This window comes from Thunnus thynnus, chromosome 8, assembly GCF_963924715.1.
Source record: "Thunnus thynnus chromosome 8, fThuThy2.1, whole genome shotgun sequence".
NCBI classification, from domain to species: domain Eukaryota; kingdom Metazoa; phylum Chordata; class Actinopteri; order Scombriformes; family Scombridae; genus Thunnus; species Thunnus thynnus.
The window spans coordinates 538,680-566,662 of record NC_089524.1 but is presented as its reverse complement, the minus strand read 5'-3'; the positions used below and the strand labels follow the sequence as shown (position 1 = coordinate 566,662).

The window sequence follows — 27,983 nt, the reverse complement described above, 5'->3', positions numbered from 1 at the left end:
AACGTGTCTTAAGGAGGATTTGGTCAATCAGAGTTTCAGACACTCCGAGCCGCCGTGTTAATATGCTAACATGCTAACCCGGGAATATTTACCAGTTAAAAATCGTGAAAGTAAACAGCGGAAACGGTAGAAAAGAACCCGCCGTGAGCGGAGAGCAGCCGCGGAGACTGATGGGAAACTGAGGAGGAACTTTTTAACTTTTCAACAGTTTTCGCTCGGCTGCCAGCTAGCTCTGCTGCTAGCCTGCTAACGGCTAACCGAGCGGCTAGCAGTTTAAAAAGTTTCCGAAACTGCTGGAGGTGTGAACCGGTTTGGACGGAGCCAGAGTCCGGGGATTAGACGGAGCCATGACGGTGGAGGGAGTGCGGCACTCCCCGATCCTGTCCGCCCTGTTCAGGGGGGCAGAGGACCCGGAGCTGCTGGGAGCCGCAGACTTTATCAAAGGTAAAAATAAAGAGTTTAACAGAGTTTATTAAAGATAAAAATACAGTGCTTAAAATAGTTTCTCCAAGAGTTAACCTAGAGATGACAGAAGACACAGAGTTGATGAAAACAAAGAGTTAATATAAAGTTTATTAAAGGTGAAAATAATAATAAGGAGTTTATCAAAGAGTTAGTGTAAAGCAGGTCCCCAGTGTTCCCAGTATGTTAAACCAGCAGTCAGGTGTCTGTAATCATTCCTCCTGTTCATACTGGATATTAAAAGATCCTTCAAATGTGCTTTAATGGAAGTGATGGAGGATAAAATCCACAGTGTGTCCACACAGTCATTTAAAGTCTGTGTGAAGCTTCTATTCAGCTTCAGCAGTCTGAGTTAGTCATATCAAGTGGATATCTGACACATTTACAGTCTTTTTAGCATCAAATTCCCTCTTTGTGTTTCCTCGGACAGTGTTTCCCTGTTGAGCTGCAGGTGGAAGTATAGTAACAAAAAGAGGAACTTTGGCACTAAAAAGACTGTAACGTTGAAAGATATCTACTTGATTTGACTCATTTGGCTTCATATTAGCTTCAGACTGTGGATTTTGTCCTCCATCACTTCCATTGTAAGGTCATTATGAAGGGATCTTCTAATGGTCAGTATGAACAGGAGGAATGATTACAGACAGATAAACAGCTTTAATGTTCATTTGATGACTGACTGGTGGTTTAAGGACACACTTGGAAAATGTGAACTTATACTTCAGGGATGAAAGAGTTTATCAGAGTTAAAGTTAAAAAAGTGAATTAATGTGTTTTAACAAGTGAAAAGTGTTTATAAAAGATTCACCAGAGTTTATTAAAAACATTTTATCGAAGACATTTTTAAAGGTATAAAGAGTTCATCAAATGTAAAGTTTAATAAATAGTTTATTAAAGGTAAAAAGAGTAAAATAAAAACTGACTCAAAGGTCAAAAATGTTTAATAAAGAGTTTTAAAAATAGATTTTAAGACTATTAAATGTAAAAACAGGTTTCATAAACAGGTTCATTTACTTTTAATAAAGTAAAATTAATATATTCATTAAAGTTTGTCAGCAGGTTATCAGTTATTGATTGGATAGTTTGGGTGATTGAAGAGGATCGCCATGGTTACCGTCAGGCAGTTGTAAACAGTAAAATTAAAATCTCTTCATTAGAATGTGAAGGTGTGACCTGTATTATATTAATTAATATGTTATTATAAAGTTCACAGCAGCCTCTGATCAGCAGCTTATCACTGATCAATCATTGACAGGATCACCATGGTAACCACCTGTGAGATTTAAAGAAACATTTCATTAAAGACAAACAGTTGAATCAAGTTAAAGTTAAATTAAATGTAAATGAACGTGTGAATAAATCAGTTGATGCACAAAATAAACAACATCAGTTATTGATCAGGTGATCAGGTTCATTTAAGAGGATCGCCATGGTAACCGTCTGTTTTCTTTTTTGTTTGTTTTTAAAGAAACAAACAGAAATATTTGATGATCAGTGTTCTAAAATTCAGACGAAACTTTGAATTGATCACAAATCTCCAGTTTGTGATAATCAATTGATATGATAGATGGATGATAATCAATATCAATCAATATCTGTGATTTACCAGCTGATCCACGACAACGACAGCTGTTTGTTCATGTTTATGGATTAATCAATCTATAGAAAATGTATTGATCACAAGTAGAGCTGAAATAATTAGTTTTGATAATCAATCAGATGATCAATGATCTCCGTCTTGTAAACAGTGAATATTGATCGGTTCTGTTTGTCTGTGATAGTAAATTAAATATCTTTGAGTTTTGGACTTTTGGTCGGATGGAGAGACAACGACTGATCGATCAATCAGAAAGTAATCGATTGATTGAATCTACAAACAGCTGCAGACTTTTTAAGATTTATTGTTGTTTTCTGTTGTTGTTGTTTATCAGCAGATTTGTTTGTGTTGTTGTTTATATTGTTCATAAATGAAACATTAAAATAAAAACATGATTTAACTTGATGTTTGTTGTTGTGATTCTTCATCATCGCTGGTTTCTAACTGGTGGATTTAAACTCATCACAAGTTATAATCAATAAAAACATTCTGTTTATATTTCCTACAACACAATATAATCCTCACCAGTTTAAGAGTTGTACTGGTCTGTCAGTGTTGTACTGGTCTGTCAGTGTTGTACTGGTCTGTGAGAGTTGTACTGCTCTGTGAGAGTTGTACTGGTCTGTCAGTGTTGTACTGGTCTGTCAGTGTTTTACTGGTCTGTGAGAGTTGTACTGGTCTGTCAATGTTGTACTGGTCTGTGAGAGTTGTACTGGTCTGTGAGAGTTGTACTGGTCTGTGAGAGTTGTACTGGTCTGTGAGAGTTGTACTGGTCTGTCAGTGTTGTACTGGTCTGTCAGTGTTGTACTGGTGTGTGTTCAGGTTTAACTCTTGTTGTTTCTCTCTAACAGAACGTCTGTACTTCGCCACGTTACGCAGCAAACCCAAAAGCACGGCCAACACGCACTACTTCTGCACCGACGACGAGTTCGTCTACGAAAAGTAAGTTGATCAGATGTTAAAAGGATCAATAAATGAAAGTCAGACTGTGTGAGCTCTGCGTTAACGGGCCGCTTCTCGTTCTTCTGCAGTTTCTACGCAGACTTCGGTCCTCTGAACTTGGCCATGTTGTACCGATACTGCTGCAAACTCAACAAGAAGCTGAAGGTGAGTTTCTGCTGCTGCAGGGAACCTTCCCAGAGCAGGAATCTGCAGAATGCAGCAGGACACGCAGCGTTACGCAACACCCTGCTGCCGCTCAGCTGATTCACCCAGTCACCACACATTCATCCAGTCACCACACATTCACCCAGTTATAACACATTCACCCAGTCACCACACATTCATCCAGTCACCACACATTCATCCAGTCACCACACATTCACCCAGTTATAACACATTCACCCAGTCACCACACATTCACCCAGTCACCACACATTCATCCAGTCACTACACATTCATCCAGTCACAACACATTCATCCAGTCACAACACATTCACCCAGTCACCACACATTCACCCAGTTATAACACATTCACCCAGTCACCACACATTCATCCAGTCACAACACATTCATCCAGTCACCACACATTCATCCAGTCACACTTTCATCCAGTCACCACACATTCATCCAGTCACCACACATTCACCCAGTCACCACACATTCATCCAGTCACTACACATTCATCCAGTCACAACACATTCATCCAGTCACAACACATTCACCCAGTCACCACACATTCATCCAGTCACCACACATTCATCCAGTCACCACACATACACCCAGTCACCACACATTCATCCAGTCACCACACATTCACCCAGTCACTACACATTCATCCAGTCACAACACATTCATCCAGTCACAGCACATTCATTCAGTCACAACAGTCATCCAGTCACCACACATTCATCCAGTCACCACACATTCATCCAGTCACCACACATTCATCCAGTCACCACACATTCATCCAGTCACAGCACATTCATTCAGTCACAACAGTCATCCAGTCACCACACATTCATCCAGTCACAGCACATTCATCCAGTCACTACACATTCACCCAGTCACCGCACATTCATCCAGTCACCGCACATTCATCCAGTCACTACACATTCACCCAGTCACCACACATTCATCCAGTCACTACACATTCATCCAGTCACCACACATTCATCCAGTCACCACACATTCATCCAGTCACTACACATTCATCCAGTCACCACACATTCATCCAGTCACCACACATTCATTCAGTCACCACACATTCATCCAGTCACACTGATTCATCCAGTCACCACACATTCACCCAGTCACTACACATTCATCCAGTCACAAAACATTCATCCAGTCACAGCACATTCATTCAGTCACAACAGTCATCCAGTCACCACACATTCATCCAGTCACCACACATTCATCCAGTCACCACACATTCATCCAATCACAGCACATTCATTCAGTCACAACAGTCATCCAGTCACCACACATTCATCCAGTCACAGCACATTCATCCAGTCACCACACATTCATCCAGTCACCACACATTCATCCAGTCACTACACATTCACCCAGTCACCGCACATTCATCCAGTCACCACACATTCATCCAGTCACTACACATTCACCCAGTCACCACACATTCATCCAGTCACTACACATTCATCCAGTCACCACACATTCATCCAGTCACCACACATTCATTCAGTCACCACACATTCATCCAGTCACACTGATTCATCCAGTCACCACACATTCATTCAGTCACCACACATTCATCCAGTCACACTGATTCATCCAGTCACCACACATTCATTCAGTCACCACACATTCATCCAGTCACAACACATTCATCCAGTCACTACAGTCATCCAGTCACCACACATTCATCCAGTCACCACACATTCATTCAGTCACCACACATTCATCCAGTCACAACACATTCATCCAGTCACTACAGTCATCCAGTCACCACACATTCATCCAGTCACCACACATTCATTCAGTCACAACACATTCATCCAGTCACAACACATTCATCCAGTCACAACACATTCATCCAGTCACACTGATTCATCCAGTCACAACACATTCATTCAGTCACAACAGTCATCCAGTCACAACACATTCATCCAATCACAACACATTCATTCAGTCACAACAGTCATCCAGTCACAACACATTCATTCAGTCATTGGAGCTGCAGGTTGTTTTGGTGTTTCAGATCCTTCGGAGGATGAAACCTGCATCGTCTGTGTTTTTGTGTTGTTATGTTGCCGCGGTGACGACATTCCTCCGATCGACTGTTGTCATTCGTCATGACGACGGGCCGACTGGACGGTCTGGATTCACACACTGTGTCTGGATGAGTTTATTTTAGACATATAACAGGCTTTACTGGAGCTGCTGGTTACAGTCAGACTGGTTACTGGTTACACTGGTGGAGAAACTGAATCTCAGTTTCAGGCTGTCGGTCAGACGGTAGAAACCATTTGCTCCAGTTCAACCAGCTGCAGGTTAAAGAGGACGTATATCTACACATCATACATCCTGTTCCCAGTATCAGACTATGATCAGTCAGTGTCGGTGATGTGATGGACGGCAGCAGCAGCAACAGTCAGATTGTGACGGTGTAAACACCACCGACCGTCCGTTACCGTGATCCTCGTAGTTCTCAGAGGACGGCGAGAACACAGAGCAGCCGTCAACACGCTGAAGAGCGGCTGGTTTTCAGGTGTTAGAGACACTGACAGACGTCCTGCCTGAAGATCAATCATCATGATCTTCTTCACTGGTCTTCCTCAGCTCTGCTGTTGGTCAGTGATGCAGCCGCCTGCTGGTCTGAGCCTTTCAAAATAAAACCGAGCAGATAACACTGACTACAAAGGTCTCGCCCTCCAGAAATCAATCGATCAATTTCATCAAGAAAACATGAATGTGTGAAGAGACACTGAGCTGCGTTTATTTTTCATTGATGTTAATTATTACAAGTCAAACAAAGAGGATCAATATATCTGCACCAATACTCTGATTACCGTCATATTTATACTCTCAGTGACTGATACCAACACATCTCTACTATTGATCATGGATGGATGGATAAATAATCAATAAATCAATAAAAAGGAATGGAGTGAAACTGTGTATGGAAGTTGTGCGAACACACACTCACTCACACACACACTCACTCTCACACACACACACACACTCACACACTCACTCACACACACACTCACTCTCACACACTCACACACACACTCTCACTCACACACACACACACTCACTCTCACACTCACTCACACACACTCACACTCTCTCACACACACTCTCTCTCTCATGCTGTCAGCTGTTCAGCAGTTTGTTATTAATTAGCAAACAGAGGTTTTCTGCTTCAGTGTGAGAATCTGCAGCTCGTCGTCTGACTGCAGTTGAAGCTGATATTTTCTACATCATCAATTAACTTGTCAGAATTGTTTTCAATTAATCGTTTAATCGATTAGAATTTCACCAAACATTGAGGAATCTAATCCGGTTTCTCAGAGTGAAAGGTGACGTCTTTAAAAATAAAAAACCTTCCGTTTATCATCAAACTTGTTGATCAGTTTTCTGATGATGATCTGATCAGAATCGTGTCATGTGACGCGTCTCCTGTTCTTCTCTGCAGTCGTTCACTCTGACCAGGAAACGGATCGTTCACTACACCAGCTTCGACCAGAAGAAGAGATCCAACGCCGCCGTGCTGATCGGAGGATATGCTGTGAGTACAGGACCAGCTGACCTATCACAGAGGACACACACACACACACACACACGCACACGCACACGCACACGCACACGCACACGCACACACACACACACACACAGGTGATGATGGAGAGAAAAGTTTGAGAGGAAACCAGACACACAGAAAGAAAAGAAACAGTTTATTTATTATCTGACATCAGCTGACACACCGACAACAGTAGAGGATGTTTTTGTTTGTTTGTTTGTTTGTTGGGATCTTTAAACACTGACTCCTCTTCCTGTGATCAATGTGAAAATACACATATGATCATTGGAGTAACTTTATTAGCATCATTATCACTGTTAATGTTTTATTGTATTACAATCAAACATTTTCACTTATTATTATTATTATTATTGTTATTATTATTATTATTGTTATTGTTATTGTTATCATTCTGTACATGTGACATATTCACTGCAGTCTAAATCTATATCTGTGCAGGTCGAACCTGATATATGATACACACACACACACTGTAACACACACACACACAGACACACACACACTGTAACACACACACACACAGAGACACACACACACTGTAACACACACACACACACACACACTGTAACACATACACACAGAGACACACACACACTGTAACACACACACACAGAGCTTTGTATGTGTTGAATATTTGATGGTGTTGAAACAAAAGGTGATTGTGTGGACTGAGAAGCTTCAGGCTGTGATGGAATCAGACCTACTGACACACTGAACACTGACTGATTAACTGACCTGCTGCAACAACTGACTGACTAAATAAATACCTGCTTACAGTAGTTACGAACACGCTGAGCTAAACTGTGTAACGTGTAAAATCATGTGCAATGCGCTCAGTTAAAGCTTCTGTGTGGAGTTTCAGACCTCTACAACCTGCTGGTGACTGTAACACACCAACAAAAACTTTCCCTAAAAACACTGTAATGCACCAAAAAGTAAGACGTTCCTTCACAGTAACATGTCTGTGATTACACTATTTATTGTTCACAAGCACTGCAGTCCTTTCTTCTCCCCGCTCTGCCTGCAGCGCTGACGGTGGAGTCTGGAATATGTTCCTGCAGCCATGTCTCAGTAAAGCACATAATACTGCGTTCCCGATATTCCCGCTGAGCTCGTCCGTCTTATTCACCAGGGAACTCACGTTTCAAATGACAGCAGAGGGAAGAAACGGTTTATACTTTCTACTCCTTGGTCTTCATTTGGCTCCGGCCCCGGTGTCTCCTCCTCATCTCAGCGGGAATTTGGGACAAACAATATTTGTTGAATTGGGTATAAACAAAGCCTAAACCTAGCTTAGCACAAAGACTGGAAGCAGAGGGAAACTGTTAGCCTAGCTTAGCACAAAGACTGGAAGCTGATGGAAACTGTTAGCCTAGCTTAGCACAAAAACTGGAAGCAGAGGGAAACTGTTAGCCTAGCTTAGCACAAAGACTGGGAGCAGAGGGAAACTGTTAGCCTAGCTTAGCACAAAGACTGGAAGCAGAGGGAAACTGTTAGCCTAGCTTAGCACAAAGACTGGAAGCTGATGGAAACTGTTAGCCTAGCTTAGCACAAAGACTGGGAGCAGAGGGAAACTGTTAGCCTAGCTTAGCACAAAGACTGGAAGCAGATGGGAGCTGTTAGCGTAGCTCCATCAAAAGACAAAATAAATCCACCTGCTAGCATTAAGTGTATCTGGTTTCCATGTTGTCAGTTTGAGTTTCTCTAACTGTGTGTCTCTGTCTCAGGTGATCTACCTGAAGAAAACTCCAGAAGAAGCTTATAGAGCTCTGATCTCTGGCTCCAACGCCTCCTACCTGCCCTTCAGGTCAGTCTGGTCCACTACAGGACTACTACAGGACTACTGTAGGACTATTACAGGACTACTACAGGACTACTACAGGACTACTACAGGACTACTACAGGACTATTACAGGACTACTATAGGACTACTGTAGGACTATTACAGGACTACTACAAGACTACTATAGGACTATTACAGGACTACTGTAGGACTATTACAGGACTACTACAAGACTACTATAGGACTATTACAGGACTATTACAGGACTACTGTAGGACTATTACAAGACTACTGTAGGACTATTACAGGACTATTACAGGACTACTATAGGACTATTACAGGACTACTGTAGGACTATTACAGGACTACTGTAGGACTATTACTGGACTACTATAGGACTATTACAGGACTACTATAGGACTACTACAAGACTACTATAGGACTATTACAGGACTACTGTAGGACTACTACAGGACTACTGTAGGACTATTACAGGACTACTGTAGGACTATTACAGGACTACTATAGGACTACTACAAGACTACTATAGGACTATTACAGGACTACTGTAGGACTATTACTGGACTACTGTAGGACTATTACAGGACTACTATAGGACTATTACAGGACTACTGTAGGACTATTACAGGACTACTATAGGACTATTATAGGACTACTGTAGGACTATTACAGGACTAGTATAGGACTATTACAAGACTACTATAGGACTATTACAGGACTACTGTAGGACTATTACAGGACTACTATAGGACTACTACAAGACTACTATAGGACTATTACAGGACTACTGTAGGACTATTACTGGACTACTGTAGGACTATTACAGGACTACTGTAGGACTATTACAGGACTACTACAGGACTATTACAGGACTATTACAGGACTATTACAGGACTATTACAGTATTAAGTAATGAGCTCTTTTAACCGTCAGGTCTCTGCTGTGTTTGTGTCGACTGTGTGACGCAGCAGAGTTCAGTTCGTCAGTTGTGATGTTTTTACAGTCATGTCGGATCTGTTGGTCTGGTTTTTCCTCTGAGATGCTCGGAGACGCAGATGGTTTCTTTTCGGGTTGTTAGTGTAGAAACTGTTTCAGGACTGACGGCTGCATGACGGCGTCCTGGTGGTCCAAGAGTTTGAAGTGCCGGCTGCACAATGAACTGCAGCGTCTCTGGTTTGTGTCTGCTTGAACTTTAGAGTCGTCTTATTTATAACATTAATGAAGCTCGTTGATTCCTTCTCTAGTTGTTGTTCTGGGTCAGTGAAGTCAGTCTGTTGCTGTATGTTGAAGTGACGCTCTGTTATTCTGTTATTCTGTTATTCTGTTGTTCTTATTATAAACTTTGATGTTTTTAATTTAGTGGCACAAACAAAACAAAATGTTTGGTCACTGTTAAAGTTGAATTTGTGCACCTGTGTTGAGCTGAAAACAAGAGGAATAAAGTTAGATGGTCAGTTTGTTGTGTCATCACTGACACACAAATACACACAAACTGTGTGTGTGTGTGTGTGTGTGTGTGTGTGTGTGTGTGTGTGTGTGTGTGTGTGTGTGTGTGTGTGAGGGAGGATAAAGGGCTGTTTGTTGTTGAACACTCTGGTTATGTAACAGCAGGGTGGTGCTGGATGGACGAGGACTCTGTTCTTCTGTCTGCAGGCTGCCGATGGATTAAACATGACCACGAAGAGGCCCCGCCCACACAGTGATGCGTTCACTGTCTGACAAAATAACAGAAACAGGTTTTACTCTGGAAGCTTTCTCTGCTCAGACAGTTTATTTTACAGTCTGAATATTATTTATTGATTAATCCCGCCTACGAAGCTCTGATTGGTTGGTTGTTTTTTGAATCACCGAGTGTCACTTGATGATGATGATGATGATGATGATGTCACAGTGCAGTACAGCTGCAGACAGTTGAAGTGCGTCCTCTAGAGTCTGAACCTGGTAAATCTGTGTATTGATAAGTGTGATTAGTGTCTGATCAGCTGGTATCTGTGAGACGAAGGTCAGATGTGTTTAAACTACAGCTGCAGGTTCATGAAGCGGCTCATCACCTTCTTCAATATGACTTGTTATGTTTAGATACGCAGGTATGTGTCACCGCTGAGATAATGATGGCAGCTCAGTGAGAGTCTGTAACGCCGCCGTGATAATGAACGCTGACGTCCTCACAGCTCATCGTCCGCCGTGATGTGCTGACTCTGAATTCATCATACAGTCGTTTCCATTCACAGGTTTTCCTGATTCTGTCGTCATGACGTTAATCGGGTTTATTAACAACAGCTGCTCTGTGTGATTATTTAAAACGATCGATCACAGAGAGAGTCAGAGCTGACGGACGTCGTCTCGTTAACACACGGAGCAGCTGACGTCACCGTTAAGTTCAGATTTATACACTCTGGAGAATGTTTTAGAAAAAGCTCTGTTTAGGGTTAAACCGTAACCGTAGCAACACACGCTGCAGCTGACAGAGCTGCAACTGTCAGCCGCAGGTGTGTGTGTGTGTGTGTGTGTGAGAGTGTGTGTGTGTGTGAGTGTGTGTGAGTGTGTGTGAGAGTGTGTGTGTGTGTGTGTGTGTGTGTGTGTGTGTGTGAGAGTGTGTGTGTGTGTGAGTGTGTGTGAGTGTGTGTGAGTGTGTGTGTGTGTGTGTGAGTGTGTGAGTGTGTGTGAGTGTGTGTGAGTGTGTGTGAGTGTGTGTGTGTGTGTGTGTGAGAGTGTGTGAGTGTGTGTGTGTGAGTGTGTGTGTGAGTGTGTGTGAGTGTGTGTGAGTGTGTGTGTGAGTGTGTGTGTGTGAGAGTGTGTGTGAGTGTGTGTGAGTGTGTGTGTGTGAGTGTGTGTGTGTGTGTGAGTGTGTGTGTGTGAGTGTGTGTGTGTGAGTGTGTGTGTGTGTGTGTGAGAGTATGTGTGTGTGAGAGTGTGTGAGAGTGTGTGAGTGTGTGTGTGAGTGTGTGTGTGTGTGTGTGTGTGTGTGTGTGTGTGTGTGAGTGTGTGTGTGTGTGTGTGTCAGTGTGTCACCAAGATCAGACTTTGGAAGTTCAGCTACCTGAGTGAACCGAGACTAAATCATCTCTAATATATTAATTTTAATACACTTTCTGATTGAAGAGTCCAAAGTAGGACGCAGCGATTAACAGATTTCACTATTAACTGTGTTTTAAAACATCAGTTTCTCAAAGTGTCAGTGTGGAATATTTAGGAGACATAAAGAACGGACAGGAGCTCGTTCAAGAAGACGGATTATTACATTTGTAAAAGTTTGCTGCTAAAGCTTAATGCAACATCTTGGAGATCACCACCCAGCTATGATGCTCCAGAGAAGGTAAAACACTCAGTAATAACTAAGTTAAAAACATTACTTTAGTTACTTAATGAAACGTTGAGTTGGTTGGATTTAAATATAAAAACGGCACCATCAACAGAGTAGTGACGCGTTCAACGTAAACCAACAGCAACAAAGCAGGAAAAGGAGCATCACACCGTTTATACATGAACACTCATCACAACAACATGTGGTGTGACCATTTACATCCTGCTGCTTCCAGTAGAACCAGTAAACACTGGTACGGCTGGTAGATCTGACAGACTTCCAGCTCTACACCATGAGATCTAATTAATGACATCATTAATAAAAACAATCATAGACAGGAAGTTATCAGGCCGCATGTCAAGTTATTTTAATATTAATAATAAACAAAATCCAACAAAGACAATAAAACCTCTAAATAATTATAATATATTATATATAATTAATAATAATAATCATGAAACCCTGATTCTCTTTTCCTCAGATTATAATCAGATTATTAAAATCTGTAATGGTTGCATTCCTAGTCCAGTTCCTAGTCCAGTTCCTAGACCAGTTCCTGGTCCAGTTCCTAGACCAGTTCCTAGACCGGTTCCTGGTCCAGTTCCTTGTCCAGTTCCTAGTCCAGTTCCTAGACCAGTTCCTGGTCCAGTTCCTAGACCAGTTCCTAGACCGGTTCCTGGTCCAGTTCCTGGTCCAGTTCCTAGTCCAGTTCCTGGTCCAGACCTTTGACTGGTGTTGTTTATTCAGGAGGCAGCGCTGCTGTTCTGTCCAGTAAAAACCTGAAGCTTCATTTACATTCAGATCGATCAGGTCGATCAGATCGATCAGATCGATCAGATCGATCAGGTCGATCAGGTAGATCAGGTAGATCGTCTCAGAGTCGGGCTGGCAGCGGCTGAGATGATCAGCTGATCTCACCACCAGCGGCTCTGAAACGTTGCAGCAGGTTTACAAACATGATCACATGATCACATGATCACATGCTGGGAATCTTAATGTTAATCAATGAAGTGACGTATTTTCAGTCCTGCAGCAAAGATCACAACAGCCTTTAACCTGAAAACGTCCGCCATCGCTGCCGTTTGGTGTGAAATGCATTCTGGGATACTTGGCGGCCAAACAGTCGCTGACGTGTCGTCAATAAAACAGAAGAAGAAGCGTTGATGTGAACAAATACAGAGAAGAAGAAGAAGAATGATTAGATGATCAATAATCAGTGTGCAGCTGCTCGGGGGACAAACTGATCACCTGTCAGATGTATTGATGTTATTGACGACCGGCTGTGTGTGTGTGTGTGTCTGCAGGGATGCGTCCTTTGGGAATTGCACCTACAACCTCACCGTGCTGGACTGTCTGCAGGGCATCAGGAAGGTGAGTTCTGATTGGCTGAATGTGTGTGATGTCACACTTTCAGGATGTAGGGGGAGGGGCTAAATAAACAGGTAACGTGTGGGACTCATTTATACTGATATAATTATATTTATTATTAATCACCACTACAGGCTTTAATAACACAATCTGATCAATTAACAGTCGTTTTAATCATTGATTATCTTCTCAATGAAACGTCTTCAAACGTCAAAACTCAGAGATTTTCAGTTAAAAGTGATTTTACTGGTAAATGACCTGAAAACTTAATAATTATCAAAACTGCCAATAATTTTTGGTTGATTGATTGATTGATTGATTGATTGATTGATTGATTGATTGATTATCCTGTTGTTTCAGTGAGTCTTAATGTTTTTAACTGAACTGAATGAAGCAGATTCAGCTGCAGACTGATGACAGAGTCTCCAGTTTACAGCAGATTACTGTTATATAACAGCTCAGAGTGTGTGTGTGTGTGTGTGTGTGTGTGTGTGTGTGTGTGTGTGTGTGTGTGTGTGTGTGTGTGTGTGAAGCAGGACAAGGAGCTGTTGTACTGTCAGAGTGAAGGCAGCCAATCAGAGAGCAGCAGTATGTGTTGGACGTAGAGCTGCAGCGATTAGTTGATTAATCAATTAATCAGTCAGTTAATTAAATAATCAATTTTCAGGCCAATGTGACACATTCGATTGTTCAGAAAACAAATAGATTCACTTTATCAAATCTGTTTCTGCTTAAAAAATAATTGAAACAACGAATCGAGTCTCAAAGTTTCTCTGAGCTTCAGTGTGAGTTTCACACCTGGACGCACCTGCAGGGTTCATGACATCACAGCTGGCTGGGAGCCAGTCGTGGTCCAGTATAAAACCTCCACCAGTGTGATCCTGCAGTGAAACATCTGGAGTCCAGCAGTGAAACTGAACTATATCAAATTATTATTCCAAATATTTAACACGTTTTAAAATAATCTGCGGATCGTTGAGTTGAACCTGTTTACAGTCTGGTTTGTTGTTTGTGTGTTTCAGGCTCTGCAGCACGGCTTCTTCAACTTCGAGACCTTCGACGTGGACGAGTACGAACACTACGAGGTAAAAACTAAAAGCAGACAACCCTAACCCTGATCTACTAACAATATCTGATTAAAAACACGTCAGTGAGTCACAGCGCTGCTCTGGGTCACATGTTCCTTCATCATGAAGAGTTTGGTCTCGTTAGCATCATGAGAGCGGTGGTTCTGTGTGAGGCGGACGCTACTGAGCATGTGCAGGAACACGGTTCAGTTTACAGCTTGTTGTACATCAGACGTTTCTCACAAAGAACTTCAGCAGTAATTATTTGTCTTTGGAGCCTCGGAGATTAACACTCGTTAGTTCATCACCATGACAACGCAGTATAGCAACAACTGGTAATTAATGGACGTACCAGTATGGTTCTGAATCCTGTAAACCTGCACTTTACCTCAACTCAACGTCAACTTATTTCACATTGTTTTTAGCAGCTTAGTTGCATCTAATATCGATATATCTTATAGTGATAGTGATGCAAATGTGGACAATAAAGTAGTTTTGATGTAGAGACTTGTTGTCATGTTGTCTGAAGGCTGCAGTCTGATAGTGAAGCGTCCTGTCCTGCGTTCAGACGCGTTCAGACGTGTGTAGTTTGTTTCGGGGGATTGAACCTGCGTCTCTGTCCTCAGCGGGTGGAGAACGGAGACCTGAACTGGATCGTCCCGGGGAAGTTCCTGGCCTTCAGCGGACCTCATCCTAAAACTAAGATAGAGAACGGTGAGTGAACAGACAGAAACAAACCTGCAGGAAACTTCTTACTACGTTACAGATCATATAATAACAATAATAATAATAATAATAATAATAATAAACAAGTTTGACGTGTGGTCATAACCTTAAAGTTAAAGTAACTTGTTCTGATTTAAAATGTAAATACAGTTAAAGAAATGAAACTTTAATTAAAATACAGAAGAGTCAGTCTGATGATGTTTAAACAGCAGAATGATTCTCTGCTGCTGATACAGTAAAAACCTCTGACTCACTGCTGCTCTGTCATTCTTAATGTCCTTCCTGTCCTGTCCTGTCCTGTCACGTCCTGTCCCGTAATGTCCTGTCCTGTCACGTCCTGTCCTGTCCTGTCCTGTCACGTCCTGTCCTGTCCTGTCCTGTCACGTCCTGTCCTGTCCTGTCCTGTCCTGTCCTTTCCTGTCACGTCCTGTCCTGTCCTGTCCTGTCACGTCCTGTCCTGTCCTGTCCTGTCACGTCCTGTCCTGTCCTGTCCTGTCCTGTCCTGTCCTGTCACGTCCTTCCTGTCCTGTAATGTCCATCCTGTCACGTCCTGTCCTGTCCTGTCACGTCCCTCCTGTCACGTCCTTCCTGTCCTGTCCTGTAATGTCCATCCTGTCCTGTCCTGTCCTGAAATGTCCCTCCTGTCCTTCCTGTGGACTTGGACTCAGTCTACACCTCATGACGCCTGCTCATGATGTCATTATGTCTTTGTCTTTACCAACGACCATAAAGCTGCTTGTCTCGTGTCTCAGTCCTCAGGAAGTCTCCTGTTCATGTTTATTCTGCTTGGAGGCAGATCTTACAGCTTCCAGTCAGGATGACCTTTTTGCTGTTGTTTTTTAACCTGCCTGGTTGTTGCTCCGCCCCCTGCAGGTTACCCTCTCCACGCCCCCGAGGCGTACTTCCCGTACTTTAGGAAACACAACGTGACCACCGTCATCCGTCTCAACAAGAAGATCTACGACTCCAAACGCTTCACCGACGCCGGCTTCGACCACTACGACCTCTTCTTCTTAGACGGCAGCACGCCCAGTGACATCATCACACGCCGCTTCCTGCACGTCTGTGAGAGCACCGACGGAGCCGTGGCCGTCCACTGCAAGGGTAACCACTTCCTGTCCTGTCCTTCGCCGTGACGTCCTGTCCCGTCAGTCCTGCTGTGATGTCTCGTTGTTCTCTGGCGTGTCCTGTATAACGTCCTCGTCCCGTCCTCGTCCCGTCCTTTTCTTTTGTTTAGTTTCCTAAAACGTGTATCGCTGCAAAACAACAAACAGTAAACAATCTGAATCATAACAGAAGACGACTGTATCGTCTGTATGGTTTGTGAGGAGCAGACAGAAGGTTTCAGTGAGTTGTAGTGACAGCTGTGAGTCCAGCAGAGGGCAGTGTGACTCTTTACTGCTTCTACCTGCTGGTGATTGATCAGCTCACACAGACGCAGTAAAGTCATTCTGAAGATATTTAAACACTATTGTGTCACAGCTACAAACCACATAACAAAACACAACAGATCCAGAACTTTAGTGTCTAGAAAATACAAATGATTTTAGTTTCTCTCTATAGAATCATGTTGGATGTGAAGCTTGTCTACATGAACAGAACATCCTGTAGGTCAGCTGTGCTTCAGAGACATGATGTGATTGTATTTGATCTAATTGAATATTAACGCTGCCTTTCTGTCTTTTTGTCAACATCTTCTTGTCTGAATGAACTTTATTGGAACAGTCACAGGACAGACAGACCGGGAGTTCCTGTAATGTTCAGTGTGAGAATTAAACTCTTGGGTTGTGTTTGTGCAGAAAGGATAAAACCAGAGTCAGCACAGCGTCACACTGTGTTTGCAGTTTTCAGTGAATCAGGTCAAACGGACCCGACAGTTTATCTGCAGCTCTGCTCAGTGTTTGTGTCACAGCTTCAGTGTTTGTGTCGTAGCTTCAGTGTTTGTGTCAGTGCTTCAGTGTTTGTGTCACAGCTTCAGTGTTTGTGTCGTAGCTTCAGTGTTTGTGTCGTAGCTTCAGTGTTTGTGTCACAGCTTCAGTGTTTGTGTCGGTGCTTCAGTGTTTGTGTCGTAGCTTCAGTGTTTGTGTCACAGCTTCAGTGTTTGTGTCACAGCTTCAGTGTTTGTGTCACAGCTTCAGTGTTTGTGTCGGTGCTTCAGTGTTTGTGTCACAGCTTCAGTGTTTGTGTTGTAGCTTCAGTGTTTGTGTCGTAGCTTCAGTGTTTGTGTCGTAGCTTCAGTGTTTGTGTCACAGCTTCAGTGTTTGTGTCGTAGCTTCAGTGTTTGTGTCACAGCTTCTGTGTTTGTGTCACAGCTTCAGTGTTTGTGTCACAGCTTCAGTGTTTGTGTCACAGCTTCAGTGTTTGTGTCACAGCTTCAGTGTTTGTGTCGTAGCTTCAGTGTTTGTGTCACAGCTTCAGTGTTTGTGTCACAGCTTCAGTGTTTGTGTCACAGCTTCAGTGTTTGTGTCACAGCTTCAGTGTTTGTGTCGTAGCTTCAGTGTTTGTGTCACAGCTTCAGTGTTTGTGTCACAGCTTCAGTGTTTGTGTCACAGCTTCAGTGTTTGTGTCGTAGCTTCAGTGTTTGTGTCGTAGCTTCAGTGTTTGTGTCACAGCTTCAGTGTTTGTGTCGGTGCTTCAGCGTTTGTGTCACAGCTTCAGTGTTTGTGTCACAGCTTCAGCGTTTGTGTCACAGCTTCAGCGTTTGTGTTGTAGCTTCAGTGTTTGTGTCGTAGCTTCAGCGTTTGTGTCACAGCTTCAGTGTTTGTGTCACAGCTTCAGCGTTTGTGTCACAGCTTCAGCGTTTGTGTCGTAGCTTCAGCGTTTGTGTCACAGCTTCAGTGTTTGTGTCACAGCTTCAGTGTTTGTGTCACAGCTTCAGTGTTTGTGTCACAGCTTCAGCGTTTGTGTCACAGCTTCAGCGTTTGTGTCACAGCTTCAGTGTTTGTGTCACAGCTTCAGTGTTTGTGTCGTAGCTTCAGTGTTTCTGCTCTGCTGACTCAGAAACTAACCTCGGTGTCTCTGTGTGCTGCAGCCGGTCTCGGCAGGACGGGCTCTCTGATAGGCTGTTACCTGATGAAACATTACCGCTTCACGGCAGGTGAGGCCATCGCCTGGATCAGGATCTGCAGACCGGGCTCTGTGATTGGACCACAGCAGCACTTCCTGGAAGAGTGAGTCTGTTTTCTAATAAGAACATGTTCAATTTGATCACTGTATGAATTGAACAGGTGTCCTGACACAAGCCACGCCCACACACCTATCAGCTTTCTGTTGCTTTTGTTTTCTTTTAATATTTTATTTTCACAGATAAAGAGACGGAGACGGAAGGAGACAAAGTTTTAAAAAAAAAAAGTGAAGTTTAGTGTTTTGAGAGCATCTGATACCATCACAGACTCTGATGTCTGGTCTCAGGTCTGAACGTCCGACAGCGGAGCCGCGTGTCCGCAGTATCGGCTCTGATCATGTGATCACTGCAGGGAAACTGTGAAGTGAATCAACGTGAAAAACAAGTCAAAGGAAAAAGAACCAATGAGAGTAAAACCAACCAGAACATCAGCTGGTTGCTCCTGTTAGAAACACTCGACACAGACGAGGAAACTGAAGACAAACATCAGTCGATTCATGCTGTTAAATGGATTTTGGGATTATCTGCAGATATAAAATGTATCAGTAATTGATATTAAATAAAATCAAGAATGAACAGGTTAGAACATTGTTAGTTGGCTACTGAAGGTTTTATTGTTATAAATCTGTGTTTGAAGCATATAAACATGTTCTGAGGGTTTTATTATTATAATACAGCTGCTTGTTAATTAATCAGATGAATTGATAGAGCATCAGGCTGCTGCTGTATCACAGACTGATACTGATATTAGAGGATCAATACTGATCAGAACACGAAGCTGCACCATGAAAGACAAATATCATATTGATCATTTATTATTCTGAAAAAGTGTCGTTGGTCTTTATATCGGAGGACGAGACAGTTGCGTGTTCACGTCATCAGATCTCCGAAAGGGCATCGAGAGTGATGCATTCTGGGTTGTTTGTAGCATTTATGTTGCTAGGCTAGTGACTCTGTCAGTTTTATAAGCGTAGTTTAAGCTGCAGGAGATTGTGAGGCTCGTGTGATGTGAAAACACTGTTTTTACTGCAGAAACACAATCAGCTGATTTACTGCATGAAGCTTCTGCAACAGACGATTCCGATCAATATTATCTCAGGAAACCTTCCTGTTTTTATTAAAAACAAGGAAATATGAATCAGCAACATCGATGGTGTGAAATGTTGGAAAACTGGACAGCTGTGTGTGTGTGTGTGTTTGTGTGTGTGTGTGAAGGTTATATCTCTGAACATTTTTCCATGCTATGGCAGTGTTTGTGTTTGTTTTGGCCTCAAACACTGAAAGCAGGTCTCTGGTCTCTGGTCTCTGGTCTCTGGTCTCTGGGCTTTGAGTTTGTGTGTTTTTACAGGGAGCGGGCTTGGCTCTGGTCTCTGGGCTCTGGGCTCTGGGCTCTGGTCTCTGGTCTCTGGTCTCTGGTCTCTGGGCTCAGGTCTCTGGTCTCTGGGCTCAGGTCTCTGGGCTCAGGGCTCTGGTCTCTGGGCTCAGGTCTCTGGGCTCAGGTCTCTGGGCTCAGGGCTCTGGTCTCTGGGCTCTGGTCTCTGGGCTCTGGGCTCAGGTCTCTGGGCTCTGGTCTCTGGGCTCTGGGCTCTGGTCTCTGGGCTCAGGGCTCTGGTCTCTGGGCTCAGGTCTCTGGGCTCAGGGCTCTGGTGTCTGGGCTCTGGTCTCTGGGCTCTGGGCTCAGGTCTCTGGGCTCTGGGCTCTGGGCTCAGGTCTCTGGTCTCTGGGCTCAGGTCTCTGGGCTCAGGGCTCTGGTCTCTGGGCTCAGGTCTCTGGGCTCAGGTCTCTGGGCTCAGGGCTCTGGTCTCTGGGCTCTGGTCTCTGGGCTCTGGGCTCAGGTCTCTGGGCTCTGGGCTCTGGGCTCAGGTCTCTGGGCTCGTCTGTCTCTCTCTGCCTCTGTAGTGACTCAGATATCAGAGACTGATGTTTGTCGACTCGCTGGGCAGCGAACTGAGAGGTTCAGATGTTGTGGACACGTCGCTGCATCCTGAGGAAAACAATTCAAGTGTTTGTGTGTTTTTGAGCCCGTCTGTCTCTCTCTGCCTCTGTAGTGTCTCAGATATCAGACTGATGTTTGTCGACTCGCTGGGCAGCGGGCAGGTTCAGATGTTGTGGACACGTCGCTGAGGAAAACACTTCAAGTGTTTGTGTGTTTTTACAGGAAGCGGGCGTCGCTGTGGTTGCTAGGAGACAGTCAGCGTTCCCAGAGGGCCAAGCTGGAGGAGAGGGCGGCGTCCCGCCTCATCACCAGCATGGACGACCTCACCTTAAACCCCGCCCACAACTTCACAAACCCCGCCCACAACAGCAACATCAACAGAACCCTGAGCTCCGACCATCTGCAGGAGGTACACACACATTTACACACGTACATATACACACTGTAACACACACACACACTATAACACACACACACTCATATACACACTATAACACACACACTCATATACACACTGTAACACGCACACTCATATACACACTATAACACACACACACTCATATACACACTGTAACACACACACACTCATATACACACTATAACACACACACACTCATATATACACTATAACACACACACTCATATATACACACTATAACACACACACACTCATATACACACTGTAACACACACACACATTTACACACGTACATATACACACTATAACACACACACACTCATATATACACACTATAACACACACACACTCATATACACACTATAACACACACACACTCATATATACACACTGTAACACACACTCATATATACACACTATAACACACACACACTCATATACACACTATAACACACACACACTCATATACACGCTATAACACACACACACTCATATACACACTATAACACACACACACTCATATATACACTATAACACACACACTCATATATACACACTATAACACACACACACTCATATACACACTGTAACACACACACACATTTACACACGTACATATACACACTATAACACACACACACTCATATACACACTATAACACACACACACTCATATATACACACTGTAACACACACTCATATATACACACTGTAACACACACACTCATATACACACTATAACACACACACACACTCATATACACACTGTAACACACACTCATATATACACACTGTAACACACACACTCATATACACACTATAACACACACACACACTCATATACACACTATAACACACACACACTATAACACACACACACACTCATATACACACTATAACACACACACACTATAACACACACACTCATATACACACTATAACACACACACTCATATACACACTGTAACACACACACATATATATACACTATAACACACACACTCATATACACACTATAACACACACACACTATAACACACACACTCATATACACACTGTAACACACACACATACACACTGTAACACACACACATATATATACACTATAACACACACATTCATATACACACTGTAACACACACACTCATATACACACTATAACACACACACTCATATACACACTGTAACACACACACTCATATACACACTATAACACACACACTCATATACACACTGTAACACACACACTCATATACACACTGTAACACACACACTCATATACACACTATAACACACACACACATATATACACACACATATACACACTATAACACACACACACACACTATAACACACACACACTATAACACACACACACACACACTATAACACACACACTCATATACACACTGTAACACACACACACACTCATATACACACTATAACACACACACACATATATACACACACATATACACACTTTAACACACACACACACTATAACATACACACACTATAACACACACACACACACTATAACACACACACTCATATACACACTGTAACACACACACACACTCATATACACACTATAACACACACACTCATATACACACTGTAACACACACACTCATATACACACTATAACACACACACTCATATACACACTATAACACACACACACACACACTATAACACACACACTCATATACACACTATAACACACACACACACACACTATAACACACACACACACACACTATAACACACACACTTATATACACACTATAACACACACACACACACACACTATAACACACACACTTATATACACACTGTAACACACACACATATACACACTGTAACACACACACTTATATACACACTATAACACACACACACACACACACTATAACACACACACTTATATACACACTGTAACACACACACACATATATACACACTCATATACACACTATAACACACACACACACTATAACACACACACGCGGTGTAGTCAGTGTGTAACTGTATCGGGGGTTTTGGGTGCGTTTGTTTTCTCCTCCAGAGCGAGGCAGCAGACAGCGGACTGGCTCTGACTCAGGGAGACAAACTGAGAGCCTTAAAGAGCCGACGGCCCCCCAGACCGGCCACCACCGGAGCTCTCAGGTACCACAACCACAACCAGACCTTTGACCTTTGACCTTTGACCTTTGACCTTTGACCTTTGGTCTGGGTGTCAGGGTGGAGTCTGTCAGGTTTCAGTGATGCTGGTTCAGACACTCTGGATGATGATCTGGAGGTGAAGCAGGTGGAGGCGGGAAACTGTCTGACGTGATGTTTGTGTTTCAGAGTGGAGGAGATGAAGATGCACAGCAGGTCGGCGTCTCAGCCGCTCAGGTACGAATATCTGTCACTGAATAATAAATATAATAAATATATAAATATAATAACGACATTAAATCAGTGTCAAACTCATTTCTCATCACTTTCCTCATCAGTTTACGGTCTGAGAACAATAATCAATACATGTATTGATCAGGATTTTTGTCTCTCTTTGTTCAGGTTGTCGATGGGGGTCGGTCAGGGACCCGCCTCCCCCCTCAAGTCCTCCAAGTTCCCAGCATCCTCTGCTTCTGCTGCAGCCAAGAGGATCGGAAGAAGTCCGTCGTCATCGGCGTCCAACGTGAGGAGGTCAGTGTCACCTGACTTCCTGTCTGATTTAACATCTTATTGGCGGCCGAGCAACAGGTCAAACAGCTGTGATTGGCTGCTGGAGGAGACTGTTTGACCAATCAGGAGCTACAGAGTGTTGCAGTAATACTTTAATCAGTTTCATCACTTCTGTTTTCAGACTTTATTTAGTTTTAGTCTCGTTTTCATTGATGAAATGAACCCTGCAGTCAGGTGACATCACAGCAGGTGACATCACAGCAGGTGACATCACAGCAGGTGACCTCGTTGACTCAGCAGTTTAGATCAGCTGATCTGGTCCAGGATCAGGATGTTGTTGTTTTTGTTTATCAGCCATCATTAGCTGTAGTGTGTGTGTGTGTGTGTGTGTGTGTGTGTGTGTGTGTGTGTGTGTGTGTGTGTGTGTGTGTGTGTGTGTGTGTGTGTGTGTCCTGCCCCGCCCCCCCAGCTCCGCCCTCAGCTCCCGATTGGCCAGCTCTCTCAGTGACCTGTACGCCACTGATGTGGAGGAGGACCGGAAGACTCCGTACGCCTCTCTTCCTCCCTCCTCCTCTTCCTCCTCCTCTTCTGTGTCCCTCAGCCCCGCCCCCTCCCCTCTGGCCCCGCCCTCATTGTGTCGCTATGGTAACATCCCTCGCAGCATGCAGCACGAGGTCAACAACAACAGCGATCCATACGCCGGCTCCGCGGCGGTCCTCGGCCGGCCGGGGCCTCAGGACTTCAGCCTGTATCGGGGCCCCGGGTCCTACAGCGCTCTGAAGGGCCCGTCAGGACGCTACCTGAGCCGCTCCATACCTGTAAGTCCTCTGACACAGCAGCAGCTCAGCCCCCCCCCCCCTCTGCTCTGACATCATAAACACGCTGGACGTCTTTAAAGCACCGACGCTGTTTTATATTAAACACAAAACCTGATCAATCAATCATTCAGTTTGTCAATCAGCTGATCAATAAGTAGGAACGATTTCATATTTGTTTGTGTTCATGAAGTGAAGTTTGAGGAACTAAATTACAAAAAAAATCGATTTTTATTAGTTTTTTAAAGTAAACGACTGATTACTTCCTGTTTCTTCATTTCGGCCTCTTGTCTCCGCCCGGTTACCACAGTTACACAACAATCAAGCGCACCTCAGAGCAGCCGCCCACATTAAACTGATAGAACAGCGACGAAGAGTTTTACTGCTGCTCTTCATCATCAGTCAGAGAGATTAAAGTGCTTCCTGCTTTTAGTTCACTTGGAAAATTCAATAATTTCAGATTTTTGCACAAAACAACAAATATTCTGATGTTTTAAAAGCAGCTGCAGGTGCATTAACAGCTCTCCGCTGTCTCGCTGTGTTTCTGTCATGGATGTATAATAACAGCGTGCAGCCAGTTTCTCCCGCTGGTCATTTTCCTCTCAGACCGCCGCTGTAACAGAGACGCCCGTCAACCTGCTGACAGGAACCTCAGAACATCCATGATGACTCTTTCTATCATCAACTTTTGATCCACGGAGGTTTTATGTTTGTAAAACTTCCCTCCAGCTGTGACGTCATCACAGTGTAAAGTCTGTGGGCGGAGCAGGAGCTCGTGGGCGGGGCCAGCGGGGGAAACACTACTGCTCATATTCAATGAGCCGCACAACGCGGAAGCTAGATGCGCCAGGCGAGCACTTCCTGCAGGAGCCATTTATATCCAGCTCTTATAATACATCCGTGGTTTCTGCTCTGAGTCACATGACGAGGTCACATGACGAGGTGTCACCACATCACAAACATACAGTTATCATGTTTAACACGGAGACACTTGGTCATGTGACTCTTGAACATGTTCAGTGCGTCTGTCGTGTGTTGACGTGATGAAGTTTCTTTCAGTGATCTGAGGAACCAGCTGACGTTAAACCCTGCAGACCTTCATCCTCCCTCACATCATCAGCTGATCAGCTGATCAATGACGCTGCTCCACACTGACTCTGTCCAGCTGGTTTTACTGATAATAACAATAAAACTTTATTTATATTTCACATTTCATATAAAAAGGAGAAAAACATAAGAAAATAGATGCAAAATGGAAACAATAACATAAACAGTAAATAAAATACAGTGTGTGTGTGTGTGTGTGTGTGTGTGTGTGTGTGTGTGTGTGTGTTGTGTATGTGTATGTGTGTATGTGTGTTGTGTTGTGTATGTGTGTGTTGTGTATGTGTGTTGTGTTGTGTGTGTGTATGTGTATGTGTGTGTTGTGTATGTGTATGTGTGTATGTGTGTTGTGTTGTGTATGTGTGTTGTGTGTGTTGTGTTGTGTGTGTTGTGTATGTGTGTATGTGTGTTGTGTTGTGTATGTGTGTTGTGTATGTGTGTGTGTTGTGTTGTGTATGTGTATGTGTGTATGTGTGTATGTGTGTTGTGTTGTGTGTGTTGTGTGTGTTGTGTATGTGTGTTGTGTATGTGTATGTGTATGTGTGTTGTGTGTGTGTGTTGTGTATGTGTGTATGTGTGTTGTGTTGTGTATGTGTGTTGTGTATGTGTGTTGTGTATGTGTGTTGTGTATGTGTATGTGTATGTGTATGTGTATGTGTGTGTGTGTTGTGTATGTGTGTATGTGTGTTGTGTTGTGTATGTGTGTTGTGTATGTGTGTTGTGTATGTGTATGTGTATGTGTGTTGTGTGTGTGTGTTGTGTATGTGTGTATGTGTGTTGTGTTGTGTATGTGTGTTGTGTATGTGTGTTGTGTATGTGTGTTGTGTATGTGTATGTGTGTATGTGTGTTGTGTATGTGTATGTGTATGTGTGTTGTGTTGTGTGTGTTGTGTATGTGTGTTGTGTATGTGTGTTGTGTGTGTTGTGTATGTGTGTTGTGTATGTGTATGTGTGTGTGTTGTGTGTGTGTGTGTGTGTGTGTTGTGTTGTGTATGTGTGTTGTGTATGTGTGTATGTGTGTGTGTTGTGTATGTGTGTTGTGTATGTGTGTTGTGTGTGTGTGTTGTGTATGTGTGTTGTGTATGTGTGTGTGTGTGTTGTGTTGTGTGTGTGTGTGTGTTGTGTGTGTATGTGTGTATGTGTGTTGTGTATGTGTGTGTGTTGTGTGTGTATGTGTGTGTTGTGTGTGTATGTGTGTATGTGTGTTGTGTATGTGTGTGTGTGTGTTGTGTTGTGTATGTGTGTTGTGTGTGTATGTGTGTATGTGTGTTGTGTATGTGTGTGTTGTGTTGTGTATGTGTGTTGTGTGTGTGTGTGTGTGTGTTGTGTTGTGTATGTGTGTATGTGTGTTGTGTATGTGTGTTGTGTATGTGTGTTGTGTATGTGTGTGTGTTGTGTTGTGTGTGTGTGTTGTGTGTGTTGCGTATGTGTGTATGTGTATTTGTGTGTGTGTATGTGTGTTGTGTATGTGTATGTTGTGTATGTGTGTATGTGTGTTGTGTATGTGTTTGTTGTGTATGTGTATGTTGTGTATGTGTGTTGTGTATGTGTGTTGTGTATGTGTGTTGTGTATGTGTGTGTGTGTGTTGTGTGTGTGTGTGTGTATGTTGTGTATGTGTGTTGTGTATGTGTGTTGTGTATGTGTGTGTGTGTGTTGTGTATGTGTGTGTGTATGTTGTGTATGTGTGTTGTGTATGTGTGTTGTGTATGTGTGTGTGTTGTGTTGTGTGTGTGTGTTGTGTGTGTTGCGTATGTGTGTATGTGTATTTGTGTGTGTGTATGTGTGTTGTGTATGTGTATGTTGTGTATGTGTGTATGTGTGTTGTGTATGTGTTTGTTGTGTATGTGTATGTTGTGTATGTGTGTTGTGTATGTGTGTTGTGTATGTGTGTTGTGTATGTGTGTGTGTGTGTTGTGTGTGTGTGTGTGTGTGTTGTGTATGTGTGTGTGTGTGTTGTGTGTTGTGTTGTGTATGTGTGTATGTGTATTTGTGTGTGTGTTGTGTGTGTGTGTGTGTGTATGTGTGTTGTGTATGTGTATGTTGTGTATGTGTGTTGTGTGTTGTGTTGTGTATGTGTGTTGTGTTGTGTGTGTATGTGTGTTGTGTGGACGCTGAGTCACCGCTGTGACATCATCATTCAGGACATAAACAGGGTCATGTGACGCTGCTCAGCGTGACGTCATCGTTGAAGTGAAGGTTTCTAACTGAGCGCAGATCAGCTGATGTTTCTCTGCAGAGCGGAGCGTCTGTCTGTCTGAGGACCTTTGATCAGTTCAAACACTCACAAGCTTATTGACGCTGATCAATGTGCAGCAGCTGATCCATCAATAATTACTATTATCAATATTAATAACATCCATTAATCTGTTGACCTTCATTAAACTCATGAGGTGATGTCACGTTTCCATGGCTTCAGCTCTGACTTTCATCACGTCTTCTTCTGCTTTACTGCAGTCGGCAGCAGTTAATATTCACCCGACAGTCAAACATTTTCTTCTGTGGTTTTACTTGGTGAAATAGTTCTGTGTTCAGATGGAAACTTTGACCGTCGAGTCTTTGGATGATGTCATCATGTTTGGGTGATGATGCAGATGATGAAGCTGCTTCCTCAGACGTTTGTCTCTGACTGTGATGTTGTCGTGTTTTTTCTCTTTCAGTCTCTTCAGTCCGACTACATCCAGTACTAGAACTACAGACCGGCCCTGAACACACACGCGGAGCCTACGTTACCCACAATCCCCTCTGCGTCGGACGCTGGAAGGGAAGCTAACGAGCAGCGTCGCTCTTCACTGTCTGTAAATAATCACGTCGTGTGTTTGAAGAAGATTTATTTAGATAAAGATTTTATATTTCTTA

General features: G+C 43.3%; 1 protein-coding gene across 2 annotated transcripts; it reads left to right on the top strand.

The window, feature by feature from the left end:
- On the top strand, positions 1-27,983 carry cdc14ab (cell division cycle 14Ab). Of its 2 annotated transcripts, XM_067595985.1 has the most exons (16): positions 1-444; positions 2,911-3,001; positions 3,091-3,166; positions 6,663-6,755; positions 8,516-8,595; positions 13,201-13,267; positions 14,287-14,349; positions 14,958-15,045; positions 15,931-16,161; positions 18,089-18,227; positions 20,340-20,526; positions 22,603-22,703; positions 22,887-22,934; positions 23,100-23,228; positions 23,677-24,025; positions 27,785-27,983. In XM_067595985.1, the coding sequence occupies exons 1-16, from the start codon at positions 348-350 to the stop codon at positions 27,812-27,814; spliced, it is 1,869 nt and encodes a 622-aa protein (XP_067452086.1). In that variant the 5' UTR covers positions 1-347; the 3' UTR covers positions 27,815-27,983. The 2 variants fall into 2 exon arrangements, with proteins under 2 accessions (XP_067452086.1, XP_067452087.1); XM_067595986.1 differs by lacking the exon at positions 23,677-24,025 and having other exon boundaries at positions 2-444.